This window comes from Dermacentor albipictus, chromosome 2, assembly GCF_038994185.2.
Source record: "Dermacentor albipictus isolate Rhodes 1998 colony chromosome 2, USDA_Dalb.pri_finalv2, whole genome shotgun sequence".
Taxonomy (NCBI): Eukaryota; Metazoa; Arthropoda; class Arachnida; order Ixodida; family Ixodidae; genus Dermacentor; species Dermacentor albipictus.
The window spans coordinates 25,102,124-25,116,223 of NC_091822.1; the positions used below are offsets into that span (position 1 = coordinate 25,102,124).

The 14,100-nt window shown below is 48.3% G+C and overlaps 1 protein-coding gene across 1 annotated transcript in view; it reads left to right on the top strand.

Annotated features, from left to right (window-relative positions):
* The first annotated feature begins 3,221 nt into the window (after positions 1-3,221).
* LOC135897890 (uncharacterized) overlaps positions 3,222-14,100 on the top strand; it is a 164,811-nt gene continuing 153,932 nt past the window's right edge. Inside the window, exons 1-2 of the mRNA XM_070533200.1 lie at positions 3,222-3,286; positions 4,915-5,173. Of these exons, the coding sequence (XP_070389301.1) occupies positions 3,222-3,286; positions 4,915-5,173 (324 nt within the window). The remainder of the gene's footprint in view (positions 3,287-4,914; positions 5,174-14,100) is intronic.

Here is a 14,100-nt window from a genome sequence, read left to right on the forward strand (position 1 = left end):
AAAAGCTTAGGCCGTTCATCAATGCATGTCCACCAAAGTAGTTTTTGCCATTAGAGGAAAAAATAGAGGAGTGGGTGCGACGGCATTTCTCGTTGCTCTACTCGTACATATCTTCACAGCAGTTCAACAACGGCACAGAGAGAGACAAGGCCCGGGCGACCAGTCCTCATGCTGTAGCTACTTTACCACACAGTGTGCTGTTGAATCACATGTCACTTAGATTTCCGTACATCGATTTAGCATTTACTTATTGTGCGTGTCTTCCTTTTCGGCTCTGACAGTGAGACGCCGAGCTATATATAGTGGGTCTAACCAAACTTTGGAGGGCTGGTCATGTTATTATGCAGCGCGTGAAGCCGCGGTGCCTGTAAACAGCGAAGTCCTCAATAATTGATATCTGCATCGGAAGATCAGTTAGCAAACTAAGTAGTGCACGGAACGTGGTTGACAGAGTACACGAGCAACGGCCTGCTGTGTGGAAACTTGCGGCGATGAACGGAAGAAAACAGTGCACGGAACGAATAAGGTCGCGACTCTCAACTTGTAAATCACCTTCGTCCTTCGTTTTCACAGGACACTCACGTGTCGCATGTGCGATCTGTCTCGCAAAATTTCAGTTCGCACACTGGGAGAGAGAATACAAAGCGAACGGGAAACAAAACAGAGCACATCGCCGCGAAAGGAGGCTCGGCGAAGGGTGCAACAACCAGCGGGCGTGGCTTCGTTGATTCCTGGGAGCGCAGTGAAGCTGGCGCTTCCTCAATCACCGGATGATGAAGGCGACTTTTGCATTTTAGAACCTTGAATAGCCACACGGCGACCGTTGCCCATCCACAAAACATACCAAGGATTGCATATTTCTGCTTCCAGAAACGTTTCGCGCTTGCCGTGCCATGTTCTTGTTAACATTTTGCAGAAGGATCGCATTTTGTAATGGGATCAGCGTAACAGTTGGCACAGTTAATTGACTGGTTTTTATGAAAAGCGAAGCTTTCGTTTATGGAAATGCGATCCACTTCCACGATGGCGCAAGCATTAACTTGCGTCGCCACCTGTCGGCAGACGCTGCGTTTCAGGGAGGGCTGCCGCGTGTTCCAGACGAGCGGGCGACACGCATCTCTCCCTGACCGGTTGTTTTCTGAAGCTGCCTACAGGCCGGGACACAAGCGCATGCTTGCGCGATGGCATACGATGCGTGCGATGGTATTCCATGAGTACAGTGATAGACAGTGTCAATACAAGGCCCGGGAATACCTCGACTAAATCAATACAAATACCTTGGTATGTGGATAAATGAAGGCAATATATATATCGGGTGTTCTAAATTAAGCTTTATGGTTTTCTTAAAATTAGGCACAGGGAGGCACGCGAAGACCACCGCTGCAAATAAGTTATGTGGCCAAGGGGACACAAAGTGAGCCGAGGGTGGAAAGGGGACAGTCATTATCTTTGCCAATGCCTCCGCCCCATTGTCAGGCTAAACGCCGCACGCAACAACCGCGACACATCAGGGAGAAGGTTTGCGCCGATCCTCACTGCCTTGCACGCGTAATCATGCTAACGACAATTAAAATTTGGAGTCGGATATCTCGGAGCACAGACAAGCTAGAAGAATTATTCCAACTGATACTGTGTAGAAACAGGACGGCCTCTAACTTTTCAATACAAACATACCTACTCACTGCAGTTAACAAACAGTCAATTATGCAATTTAGTTAATTGGACTGCTGAGAGCGATAATTATCATCTCACTTTGAGACCCTTGGCCACATAACTTATTTGCACATGTGGTCCTCACGTGTCTACGAGTGCCGAATTTTAAGAAAATCATAATGCTTAATTTTGAACACCCGGTATATAGAAACACAGGAAAAGCAATAATAGCAAAGGGTAAGAGAAATGCTCTAACATAAAAACGCGGAAGGCTCTGCGGATACAATAGGTACGAGGTGCTCCGGGGTATGTAGAAAGGTGTAATAGTTCCAGGACTTATCTTTGGAAATGTGGCTGTTTGCTTGATGTTAGGGTTACAATCAGGACTCGATGGCAACCTAAGGTTGACGGGACGCTTCGCATTGGGGCTATAATGAAGAGCTGTCCAAATGAAGAGCTGTGCAGGGTGATATGGGCCGGGCAAGTTTGGAAGGGAAGGAAGCTCAAAGTGAAACTGATTTTGACGAACGACGGAGGAATATGGAAAAAAGTAAAAGAGTTGCGAAAGTGTTCAGGTATTTGTACAGGAAAAGCATTGACTCAGAGTGGAGGAATCGAGCTAGAAAGCTTACCAGCAAGTATGCGACCGTTCTATAGTAAGTACCACGGCAACAAAGAACGTCAAACGCAAGATCGGAGAGACTAAGACAATCTCACGGGTGGGGGCAATGAAAAAGAAAACTGCTATGAGTAACTCCTACGAGGGAAAACACGAAATCAGGATAGGAATATTTTAGTGTAATTCAAAGGGAAGCTGTTTACTTTTTCAAGTGAGCTCAGGATGCTTTAATCCACATGCAAGTGATATTCGGCCATAAACGGCGTGGTGGCCATCGCGTGAGCAGGCCTCGATTCTTTCTCAAAACGACTTTCCCGAGTGGCGCAGGCTGCTGCGATCACGATCAAAACATTCGTAAACGTTCGCAAGTGGCGAGAGCGGAAACCAACGGCGGAGTGAGCAGTGACGTTAGGATGACGTGAGACTGGCGCGACCAAAGCGCGAGCGGGTCCGGGAAATAGTTCGCTCGTGCAGACGGTTCCATTTTAGGTAATTTGTAGCAGACGACGTGCGCTGTCGGTTTGTAATGTCTCGCGCTGTCTATACAGATGTGTTCATTTCACCACTCTAGTTGTGCAATGTCCACCGGTTTGAGATGCTAAAATAAAGGATTTTCGCTACAAAGATAAGAAGTGGATTCTTCGGGAAGACATTACGGGCTCAAGCTGAAGGTGATCGCCGTCGCAAGTGACGCATACTTCCATAAAGTAAATGTCGGCGTCGCTCGAATCGGCCATGTCCGTTGGTGCCTCAGAAGTGCCGCTAGTTTCCATGTGTCGTTTTCGAGTTCCATTCCATAGAGCGCATTTTTTTTAGTTATGGGGTTTTACGGGTCAAAACCACGATCTGATTATGAGTGGAGGACTGTGGAAATTTGGACCACCTGTTGTTCTTTACCGTGCACCTAAATCCAAGTGCACGGGTGTTTTCGCATTTCGCCCCCATAGAAATGCGGCCGTCGTGGCCGGGATTCGATCCTGTGGCCCCGTGCTTAGCATCCCAGCACCACTACCAGTAAGCAAACACGGCGGGTCATGGAGCCAAATGTACGCACATGCTGTTTTCTTCTATTTGCCTCTTTTATTCCCCCGATAGTGACCACACATGGGCCCGGACAGACGGGACAAAACGGCACTCCATGTTTTTCGCTCGCAGCGCATGCAGGTGTTTTTCTTTTCTTCTTTACAACTCCGCGCTAGTGTATTCGTAGTTTTGGTTGGTCTTGCTTCTTCAGTTAAGATGTCATGTACACCGAGCTCTGCAAGGGCCGCCGCCTTTCTACGGGAATCCTTCGAGGCGAGAAGGAACACGAGCTTCTTTGACAGCCATCCATAGGTTTCTAGCATCCCTGAGGCGAAGACGGTGCCCGAGCGCTTTGTGGTATTCGAAAACAGGAGCCATTGGCAGACGTGCACATGCTTCGAGCCCAAATCGCTGAAATACGAAACAACGAATTCCTCTGCTTCCATATGGCTAATTCTATGTGCGTGTACTCAGCAAGCCTTTAAGCTGTCGCCTATAAAGAGCTAAAAGAGACATAAATGTGAACAAGAATGTTGTATTAGCAGTTGTATGACAGACGCATAAAACGAAGAAGAAGCATGTGCTTGCTGCGGTAAAAGTTAGGGAAAGGATGGAGCACGTTTTATTAGAGTGTGAAGATGTGTGTCCTGCGGTCGGCTAAGGCTCCTGCGGCCTCCTTGTAACTCTTGGGCTCAGGGATAGCAGGGACAAAGTAAACAAGTACGTAATAGAGATTAGTAAGAGGCGATCGGAAGTTTGGTGGTAACAAACTAGGGAGATCGCTACGGGGGGTGGAATACAAAAAATAAGAGTTCCCAGGAGTGGTTCAGAAAGTTCGGTGCTTGAACTCCTTTTAAGTATAGGTAGGGCATTAGGAAATACAATAACAAGAACTTGGTGGTGCAACCAACGGCCCGTTTCAAAGGGGACGCTCATAGCACCCACTCAATCATCCCGATAAACGAAGGCATCTTTGAACTTTTTCTTTAAGACCGGACAGTTAACTGCGCCAAGTATTTCATTGAGCTAAATAAACTGCTAAATTGGATCTTTCAGCAAAAAATTTAGCAGCAACAGTGTACCGGTAAGGGCAAAATCATAGTGGACCAAATAAAGTTGTTTCACTCACTCACTCAAACACTTTAAGCGTAATATGCAACGCCTCAGAGAAGATGGAAGACGAGGTCAGTGTTGCCAGCTTACTGTGCATTTTGGATATCTCCCATTCTTATGGTGGGTATGAGCGACATGTTAACTGTACCACAAGTACAACTAGCAGCAGTTATTTAACTGTTACAAAACGATTGCCCTGCTAAATAGTGTACCTTTATGCTACATATCAATTCTGCATTCATTTCACCTTAATTGGTTTCTGTAAATATTTTATTAGCGATAATTCCTCCTTGATTGGGCCCTCTTTAACATTCACCTTTAATGTATTCTGACTGGTCGCTAGCACTAGCGCTAGTGCTAGCACTAGTACTAGCACTAGTTAGCACTAGCGCTAGTTATTGCATCATCTCCTTTTTTGCATTTCTTTTACCTTTTGTGCATCGTCGTCAAGTAAGAATTTCCTTTAGCTAGCTCCTGCAGCCCGATTCTTGGCCTATCACTCTTAGGGGGTGCGAGCCACGACAGAGGTTCATCATCATCGTCATCATTAGTAGCGGCACCATCGTAGCGCGTGGGCACGCCCACAAGGCGCATGACAAGAAGAAGAAAAGGCACGACGAACGGACGCGCTGTCGCTCTCTGTGGTTGCCGTGGGGCCAGTTCGAGCCCGCAGCCGCCTTACCGCCACGGCGCCTGGCCGCCCATCAGCGGATCTACCGCGTCGCCTTCATTATGTCATCGAGTGAGGTGGACGAGACGCAGGAGGTACGTGACTCTTTCGTTCGTGGCCACATAGCCGGTAAAGCTGAATTGTTCTCAGAATTGTGAAAGATCGTTCGACGGCGGCAGCCTGGTAGCTATCTCCACTGAGAATATACGTGGTTGCCGCGCATGATTTTTCTTGAAAGGAAGGAACTGGTGGTAATTCCTATGAAAATCGCAGGTGATTTGGCAGTTATGCAGAAAATGAAACGCGATCGCGGCTTATGTGTTGGCTGGCGGAGCATATGTGAATGCATCCCCGAGTGGGAACACTAAATGTAGACCTAAAGCTCATGCTGGTCATGTAGTGTAATAATGTGACAAACGACGTCAGTCGCAACAGCCATCGCGGTCGTGCCGCTGAGCGTCGCGTCGCGGCGCTCTTCGATGGAGTCGAGGCACGGCACAGGCGCGTTCAGAATGGTGCGCCATGGTGCGCCACGAATGGTGTGCACGTGCTAAATAAACTAAATGTGTCCAAATTATTCCGGGGAAGCCCTCTCCCTTTTGCGGCGCCTTTCGTTAACAGATTGCGCCTTGCGATGTGAAATCCCCTAACTGAGTTTACGAGTCCGTTGATGGACGCGCAGCGCACCGCTGCTACTGATCGCCGGTGCTTGTTTTGGCCGAATGTACTTTGCGACGGACCTTTTTTGTGGACTTTTGGGTGGCCAGTTAGATATTGATAATGTGCTGGAAGAAATGTCAACGACGCAAATTTGGGCAGGTTGTCCGCAGCATTTGAGTCCTTCTTTTCGTTCGCGCTGTTTTGGTAGTTCGGACTTAAGTGTGACCACAATGTAAAAATGCTATCACTTAGGTGTTGACATTCAAACCGAAGACGCAACGAAACAATGTTCGCCGCTCACCTTATAGACCCTCAGACAACGACAGCTGGCGCCACGACAAAGGGCCTCCTTCGGGAGCTCAACAACAATACAACAACATATCCTAGACGAAGATGAAAACAAACTGGAAGGGGAAGCGGCACTAAATGACACTCGAAAAATAACAGCAGAATCTTTCTAAGGTAATGACGAGCTTGTATTTGAAGAAAAAAAAAGAGCGTGAAAGAACCAGATGGAAGAGGAGCTGGGGCTGACAAATTACAACTGGAAGAAAGCCGAAGAGAAAATTACAAAGCGCACAGCCACAGGGCCAGAAGAGGTTCCGTTAGGCTGATTAATGAACCAGGACCAAAAAGTAAGGAACCTCTGGTGAAAACAGTGGAAAAAACTTTAAAAGATAGCCGAATACCAGACAGTTGGCGACAAAGTAGAATGAATCTAATTTATGAAGGTAAGGGGGAGAAAGATATAATTCACTCTTATAGACCATTCACGAATACATCGGTAATACACAGGCTAGCAATGCAGGCAATCAAATTAAAGCTGCAAGCGTGGGCAGAGAATAATGGCATTTTGGGAGAAGCTTAAGATGACTTCAGAATAGGTGAACGTTTGGATGATAACTTATTTGTTCTTACTCAGTGTATTGAAATATCAAGCGTATAATGCAGACCTTTATGTGGAGTCTTTTTAGACATTACAGGAGCGTATGACAAAGTAAACCGCAAACTTTTGTGGGATATTCTGGAAGGGGAAGGCTTAAGTGACGATTGTCTGCAGCTTTTGAGAGAAATTTAGCTAGAAAATACCGTTTGCGTTGAATGCGAAGGGATGAGGAGCGAGGAGAAAGTTTATATCAACAAGGGACTGAGGCAGGGGTGCTCTTTATTCCCACTGCTGTTTATGATGTATACATGGTGAGGATGGAGAGGGTGGTAGAAGGAAGTAATATCGGGTTTAATACTTCATACAAACAGGCGGGTACAGTAGTAGGGCAGCAGCTTTCAGGTTTATCGTATGCGGACGACATTTTCTTGCTAGCTAACAAGCAAAGTGATATACAACGTCTGGCTAATATCTGTGGAGAAGAAGGCTACACTTTAGGTTCGAAATTTAGTATTAGAAAATCAGGTGTTATGGTATTCAATGGAAACGGTGAACAGATAGCTACAATACAAGGCCAGGAAATACCTCGGGTAAAGTAATATAAATACCTTGGTGTATGCATAAACGAAGGCAATAGATGTATGGGAGCACAGAGCGCCCTGACACGGTATTTTTTTAAACTCCACAGGCTTTCGTTTTTCCAGAATAAAAACGGCCGCGCTAAGTCTATCTCGTTGGAAGTTCCTGGGTTGGGCAATATTTGAGTAGCTCCGCAACTTTCCTATTGACGCCTGAACGTTTCAAGGTATATTTAAAAAGTTGATTAATTCATCTCAGCTAATTACTCAAAAGAAGAGCAGAAATATGGTACTGTAGGTTTGATAAACGCAAACATCCATGGAATTTCTGTTCTGAAGAACACAGGTTGTTACAAAATCTTGGTCCAAGTTAGCTGGGACAGCCTGCATATATATATTAGATTAGATTATGGGGTTTTACGTGCCAAAACCACGTTCTGATTATGAGGCACGCCGTAGTGGAGGACTCCGGAAATTTCGACCACCTTGGGTTCTATATATATATATATATATATATATATATATATATATATATATATATATATATATATATATATATATATAAACGAGAAGAAAGGGGGTTAACCGAGGGGCCCGATATTTATTAGTCATATAATGAGAAGCCATGGCTTCTCATTATATGACTAATATATATATATCGACACAGGTCTAACTAACACAGGTGGCTCCTTACTGACACATTGAAAATGCCTCAAAGATTTCTGTGGCCATCTGGGGTGCGATCTTGTACGCGTTCCAAAATAGAACGGAGGCGGTTCGTTCCACCGAGCCAAATACGATTCGTCAATTTGAACCGTGCCGAACGCCATGACGTCAAGTGTGACGTGTTATCTGCTGTAAATCATTCTGTGTCGTCTGCTATCGGACGAACGGAACGGAACATACCGCCTATTTCGTGACGTAAAGAACGAACCGCCTCCGTTCTATTTTGGAACGCGTACAAGATCGCACCCCTGTTTGCTGTACCTTTTCAACACACGTGTGTGGTCAAGGAGTGGAGTACAGCCACACTTGGCACAATGAACAGCCAGATTACTGCCAGTCTTAATCTTGACACAGTGAGCATGCTCGCGCAAACGTTCATTGATACAGCGTCCTGTTTGCCCTGTGTAAGTGCAGCTGCAAGAGGTGGGAATGGAATACACTACATTGGTACTGCAATGTACAGGCTTGGCGACATGTTGCTTATTGCACGGTCCAGGTGTTCTCCGGCTTTCGTTTATTTTAGCTTTCGTTTACTGCCAACAACACCAATAAAGGTGTTGTTGACAGTCAGCGCTCGTCCTGTGTCCTCCCTTGTCCGTGTTTTTTGGCGCTGTTTTAAATATGAACCGATATGAAACGCTCGCTTGTTGGGAGGCGTTCAGCCTTAGGTCAGACACTAGCGAAAAGATGGTAATGTTATTGGCATCAATACAGCAATGGTATTCATGCTGTAGAAATGAGGCACTTTACGATAGCATCGTAAAAGTTGGCAGGTGTGAATTTCAGACCCAAATAACAGGAAGCACAAGAAAAAAAGAACAAGATTCCAGAGCACTAGTTTCGAAACAAAAGAGTAAACATTTCGCATAAGAAATTCATTAGTTAGACAGTTTATATAAATTTAGAGAACTGTCGGAAAAAATGGAGTTGTTTAAGCAAATAACGCACGTGCGAAGGGAGTTCTGGCGAGAAAATTTGGCAATTACCTACTGGAATGTAAGCATTCTTTGGCACCTGGAAGGTCACGGGTAGATGCGCATAAGCTAGAAAAAGCAAGTAAGGAAGGGCGCTATAACGTGAAGCTATGCGAAACTTTTCTATGCCAATTCTGCAATCAACCCATCGCGATTGGTCAAAAACTTTTTTGGACCACCCCACTTCACCTCTCTGTCACGCGACGTCAAGAAAACCGCGATAGCTTTCCATCTGATATGACGTGTACACACTCATTATGCATAATTTCACCGAACAAAACAAAAATAGTTATTCATGATTCGACGCCTTTTTGCCATTAGCCCTCGGCTATTGGTCAAAAGTTTCCGGCCTGCATCCACTTCACCTGCTTGTCACGCGACATCACAAAACCGCAAAATCTTACCACATCAAAGTGACGCCTACGCGATAAACGTGCTGTGCCGACGAAGATCGGCAGGCTGAAAAGCACCGTTGCCATCGCGTGTCTCGTACCCAGTTCGTTCGCTGGCTGCGCCCTACCTGCTGTTGCCGCGTTGGTCGCTGCTTCTCTACGACCCGAATAAACCCCCTTTACAATTGGTGGAGTTGCTGGGTGCAACCGGAATTCTGGAACTTCGCAACCGGACACTGCAGCCTGTCTTCATTATGCCGGAAGGACCACCGCAACCACAACCCGCTGCCCCAATGACTACCGTGGTCTGCCCCGGCCCGTTGCGTCAACGCGACCCACCCATCTTCAGTGGTACCGAAGACCATGACGTAGAAGACTGGCTCGCTGACTACGACCGGGTGAGCATCCACAACCACTGGGACGACACCAAAAAACTGAATTACGTATCGTTTTATTTGAGCGGTGTCGCCAGCGTGTGGCAGCGCAACCATGAACGTGATCTCACGACGTGGGCAGCCTTCAAAACTAACGTGACGGAGGTATTCGGGCGCCCCGCCGTTCGCAAGCTTCGCGCCGAGCAACGTTTGCGCAGTCGTGCGCAACAGTGCGGGGAGACATTTAGAAGTTATATAGAAGATGTTGTCGACCTCTGCAACCGCGTTGACGTCACAATGGCTGATGCCGTGAAGATCCGCTATATCTTAAAAGGCATTGAAGACGACGCCTTCCAGATGCTGTTGGCGAAAAATCCGGCGACAGTCTCTGAACTCGTCAGTCTCTGCCAAAGCTTCGACGCACTCCGCAAGCAACGCCTAGCCACCCGCCAATCTCCTCCTCAGGCGACTTCAATGTCTAGCTTGGCTGTTTCTCCGGATAACACGTCGCTACTGCTACAGATCAAGGAGTTGGTCCCTGAAGAGGTGGCTCGTCAGCTTTCTCTGATTCCCCTTACACACGGCCAGTCGAATTCCCCGTTGGCGCCCGCTCTCCAATTGGTGACCACATTCCACCTTCCCTGCAGCAGGCTCCGGTTGCCGCTCCCATGACGTACGCCGAAGTCGCTTCGAGGCCTGCACCACAGATCTACGGTCCCCTTCGCCCGCCTTTGCGCCCGCCCGTATCCGCTCCAGTCCGGCCATTGGTGCAGTATGCACGACCTCAAGATCATTGGCGCACTGAAGACAATGGCCCGATTTGTTTTTCTCGTGGCCGTGCTGGACACGCAGCACGTTACTGTCGCCTCCTTACACCGAACGTCCCGAACAATGTGCGTCCATATGCGCCACGTTTCCAACAACGCCGCAACTATTCGGACACCTTTGAATCTCCTCCTGTTGTCGACACCGCATTCTCCGCCGCTCGCCATTCACCTTCTCCTCACCGCCGCTCGCTTTCCCCCATGCACCGGCATAGGGGCCCTTTGCGCCAGGAAAACTAAATATCGCAGTTCAGGAGGCGAGAACTGCGGTGCCAGCGAAACGTATAAGGCCTCACACTTCCCCGAAGCACGTTATTGAAGTCGCAATAGAAGGAACATTGACGCTAGCACTTATCGACACCGGCGCTGCACTTTCAGCGATAGATGCCCGTATTTGCCGCAAGATGGGAAAAGTGACAACGCCGCTTTCTGGACTGTCTCTTCGAACTGCCAACGCGCAGCACGTAGAGCCATCCGGCGCCTGCACTGTTCATGTCGTAATTCAGGATGTCCTCTATATCATAGAATTCATCGTGTTGCCATCATGTTCACACGACGTCATATTAGGTTGGTACTTTCTCTCCACACATCATGCGATCATTGACTGCGCCCGCGCCGAAATCGAGCTGTTTCAGTTTTCGACTGATATTATCACTGACCACAAGGACCATTGCCGCAAAATCTCTGTTTCAGAAGACACCGTTATACCTGCCTGATCTTCCACCCTTGTCAGTGTCTCTTGTGACTATGTAGATGACGGCACAGTACTCTTCGCTCCATCTGAACTCCTAGTTTGCCGCCGTTCACTACCACTGCCGTTCGCCGTCCTCGAGTTCCAAGTGGGCGCCTCTCTCATAGGCGTCTCAAACCCATCGGCTAAACTGATTACTTTACGCCGCCGTGAAAGCCTTGGCAGAGCAGAGCCACTGACCTCATCTTCAATATTTGACACGATGGACGACTCCACTTATATTGCTGCTCTCGAGGCATCGCGTCCACAGTCACTACCGTGTTCTTTTACGCCAGCTATTGCCAGTGACCTTACGACGACGCAGCGCGACGAACTCCTTCGCTTGCTCCAAGGCTTCTCTTCCTCCTTTGATTGCCAAGCAACATCACTCGGCCGCAAAACGACTGTTTCGCACACTATCGACACTGGGAGCCATGCACCAATTCGACAGCGTCCCTACCGAGTATCGGCGACTGGAAGACGCGTCATCAATGACCAGGTGAACAATATGCTCAATCGCGGTGTCATGCAGCCTTCTAGTAGTCCTTGGGCATCGCCAGTCATCGTAGTTAAAAAGAAAGACAGCACCATACGATTTTGCGTCGATTATCGAAGGCTTAACAAGATTACCAGAAAGGATGTATACCCGTTGCCACGTATTGACGACGCACTTCACTGTTTGCAAGGAGCGGAGTTTTTTTCCTCCTTAGATCTCCGCTCTGGCTACTGGCAGGTGCCCATGGCTGACGCTGACTGTTCTGAAACCGCATTTGTAACACCAGATGGCTTGTATGAATTCACTGTGATGCCGTTCGGTCTGTGCAATGCGCCTGCCATCTTCGAACGCATGATGGACGGCATCCTACGTGGCCTGAAGTGGCATACTTGCCTCTGCTACTTCGACGACGTTCTCGTCTTTTCCCCTGATTTTTCGACCCATCTTTGGCATTTACATCAAGTTTTGACCAGTCTCCGGAATGCTGGACTCCAGCTTAACTTAAGAAAGTGCCGATTTGCAGCACGAAAACTGAATATATTAGGCCACGTTGTCTCCAAAGAAGGCATTCTTCCTGATCCTGATAAACTTCGCGCCGTATCGGAATTTCCGAAACCCACTAACTTGGACGCACTACGCAGCTTCATTGGCCTACGCTCCTATTTTCGACGTTTCGTTCGCAATTTTGCTACAGTGATCGCACCACTTAACCAGCTTCTTCAAGGCGACAATGAACTTTCTGCTTGGTCGGAAGCCTCTGATGATGCCTTTCCGACTCTTCGTGACCTCCTCACGTCTCCGCCAGTCTTGCGCCATTTTGATCCATGCGCACATACAGAAATTAACACTGACGCCAGTGGTGTCGGCCTTGGTGCCGTGCTCGCACAACGCAAGAACACTAATGCCGAATACGTAGTCGCTTTTGCTAGTCGTGCCTTCACGAAACCTGAGGCCAATTACTCAGTCACAGAAAAAGATTGCCTGGCTATCGTATGGGCTCTTCAAAAATTTCGTCCATATCTCTACGGTTGACGCTTTGACGGGGTGACGGATCATCAAGCTCTTTGCTGGTTGTCCAACCTAAAAGACCCGTCGGGCCGCCTCGCTCGGTGGGCCCTCCGAATCCAGGAATATGATATTCATGTCGTCTATCGTTCTGGACGCAAACACTCTGACGCCGATGCCCTTTCGCGCTCCCCAGTTACTTCAGACAGCAGCACTTCTACCTACAGACATGACATCGCACCACTTGACATCCTGGACATGGCATCGGAGCAACGAAAAGACCCATGGATCGTCATGATATTCGACTTTTTGTCAAATCCTCCGGCAACTTCGGCACCTCGAGCGTTACGCCGACAGGCGCAGCATTTCACAATCCGCGACGGACTTTTATACCGCCGCAACTACCACAATGACGGCCGCAAATGGCTCTTAGTAGTGCCTCGCCACCTACGACAAGATTTATGCTCCGCTTTTCTTTCTGACCCACAGTGTGGTCACGGCGGAGCGTCAAAAACCTACACACGGCTTCGCCTACGATATTATTGGGGAGGTATGTACACCTTCGTCCACAAATACGTACGCTCCTGCATTGCCTGCCAGCGACGCAAATGTGTCCCGCATCTCTCCACCGCACCTCTCCAACCACTTCCCTGCCCAGCTCAGCCATTCGACCGCGTCGGCATTGATATATACGGGCCTCTTCCATCTACTGGCGCTGGCAACCGATGGATTGTTGTGGCCCTAGATCATTTGACACGGTATGCTGAAACCGCCGGCCTTGCCTGTTGCATCAGCAAAAGACATCGCCTCGTTCATACTAAACAACTTCGTTCTCCGCCATGGCACCCCTCGTGAACTGCTGAGCGATCGAGGCCGCGTATTTCTCTCAGACGTCCTGCAGTCACTCCTATCTGAATGCCAAATTATTCACCGCACTACTACTGCTTATCATCCACAGACCAATGGCTTAACAGAACGATTCAACAGAACTCTTGGTGACATGCTATCAATGTATGTTGCATCCGACCACTCCAACTGGGATCTTGTACTTCCGTTCGTCACTGACGCATATAACACTGCCTCTCAAGCCACTACTGGATTCTCGCCATTCTTTTTGCTTTACGGCCGCCATCCCTCCAGCACCATTGATACTGTTCTCCCGTACCGGCCGGACCCTGCTGAATGCTCACCTGTTTCTGCGATTGCTCAGCACGCCGAGAAATGCCGACAACTGGCCCGTTCTTTGACGTCTACTCAAGAGTGCCGCCAAAAAGAGCGCCATGACCTCAATCCTCCCCCTCACCCCTTCCCCGTCGACTCACTCGTGTGGCTTTGGGTCCCGCCTGTTGCTGCTCCTGGCCTTTCGTCCAAGCTCCT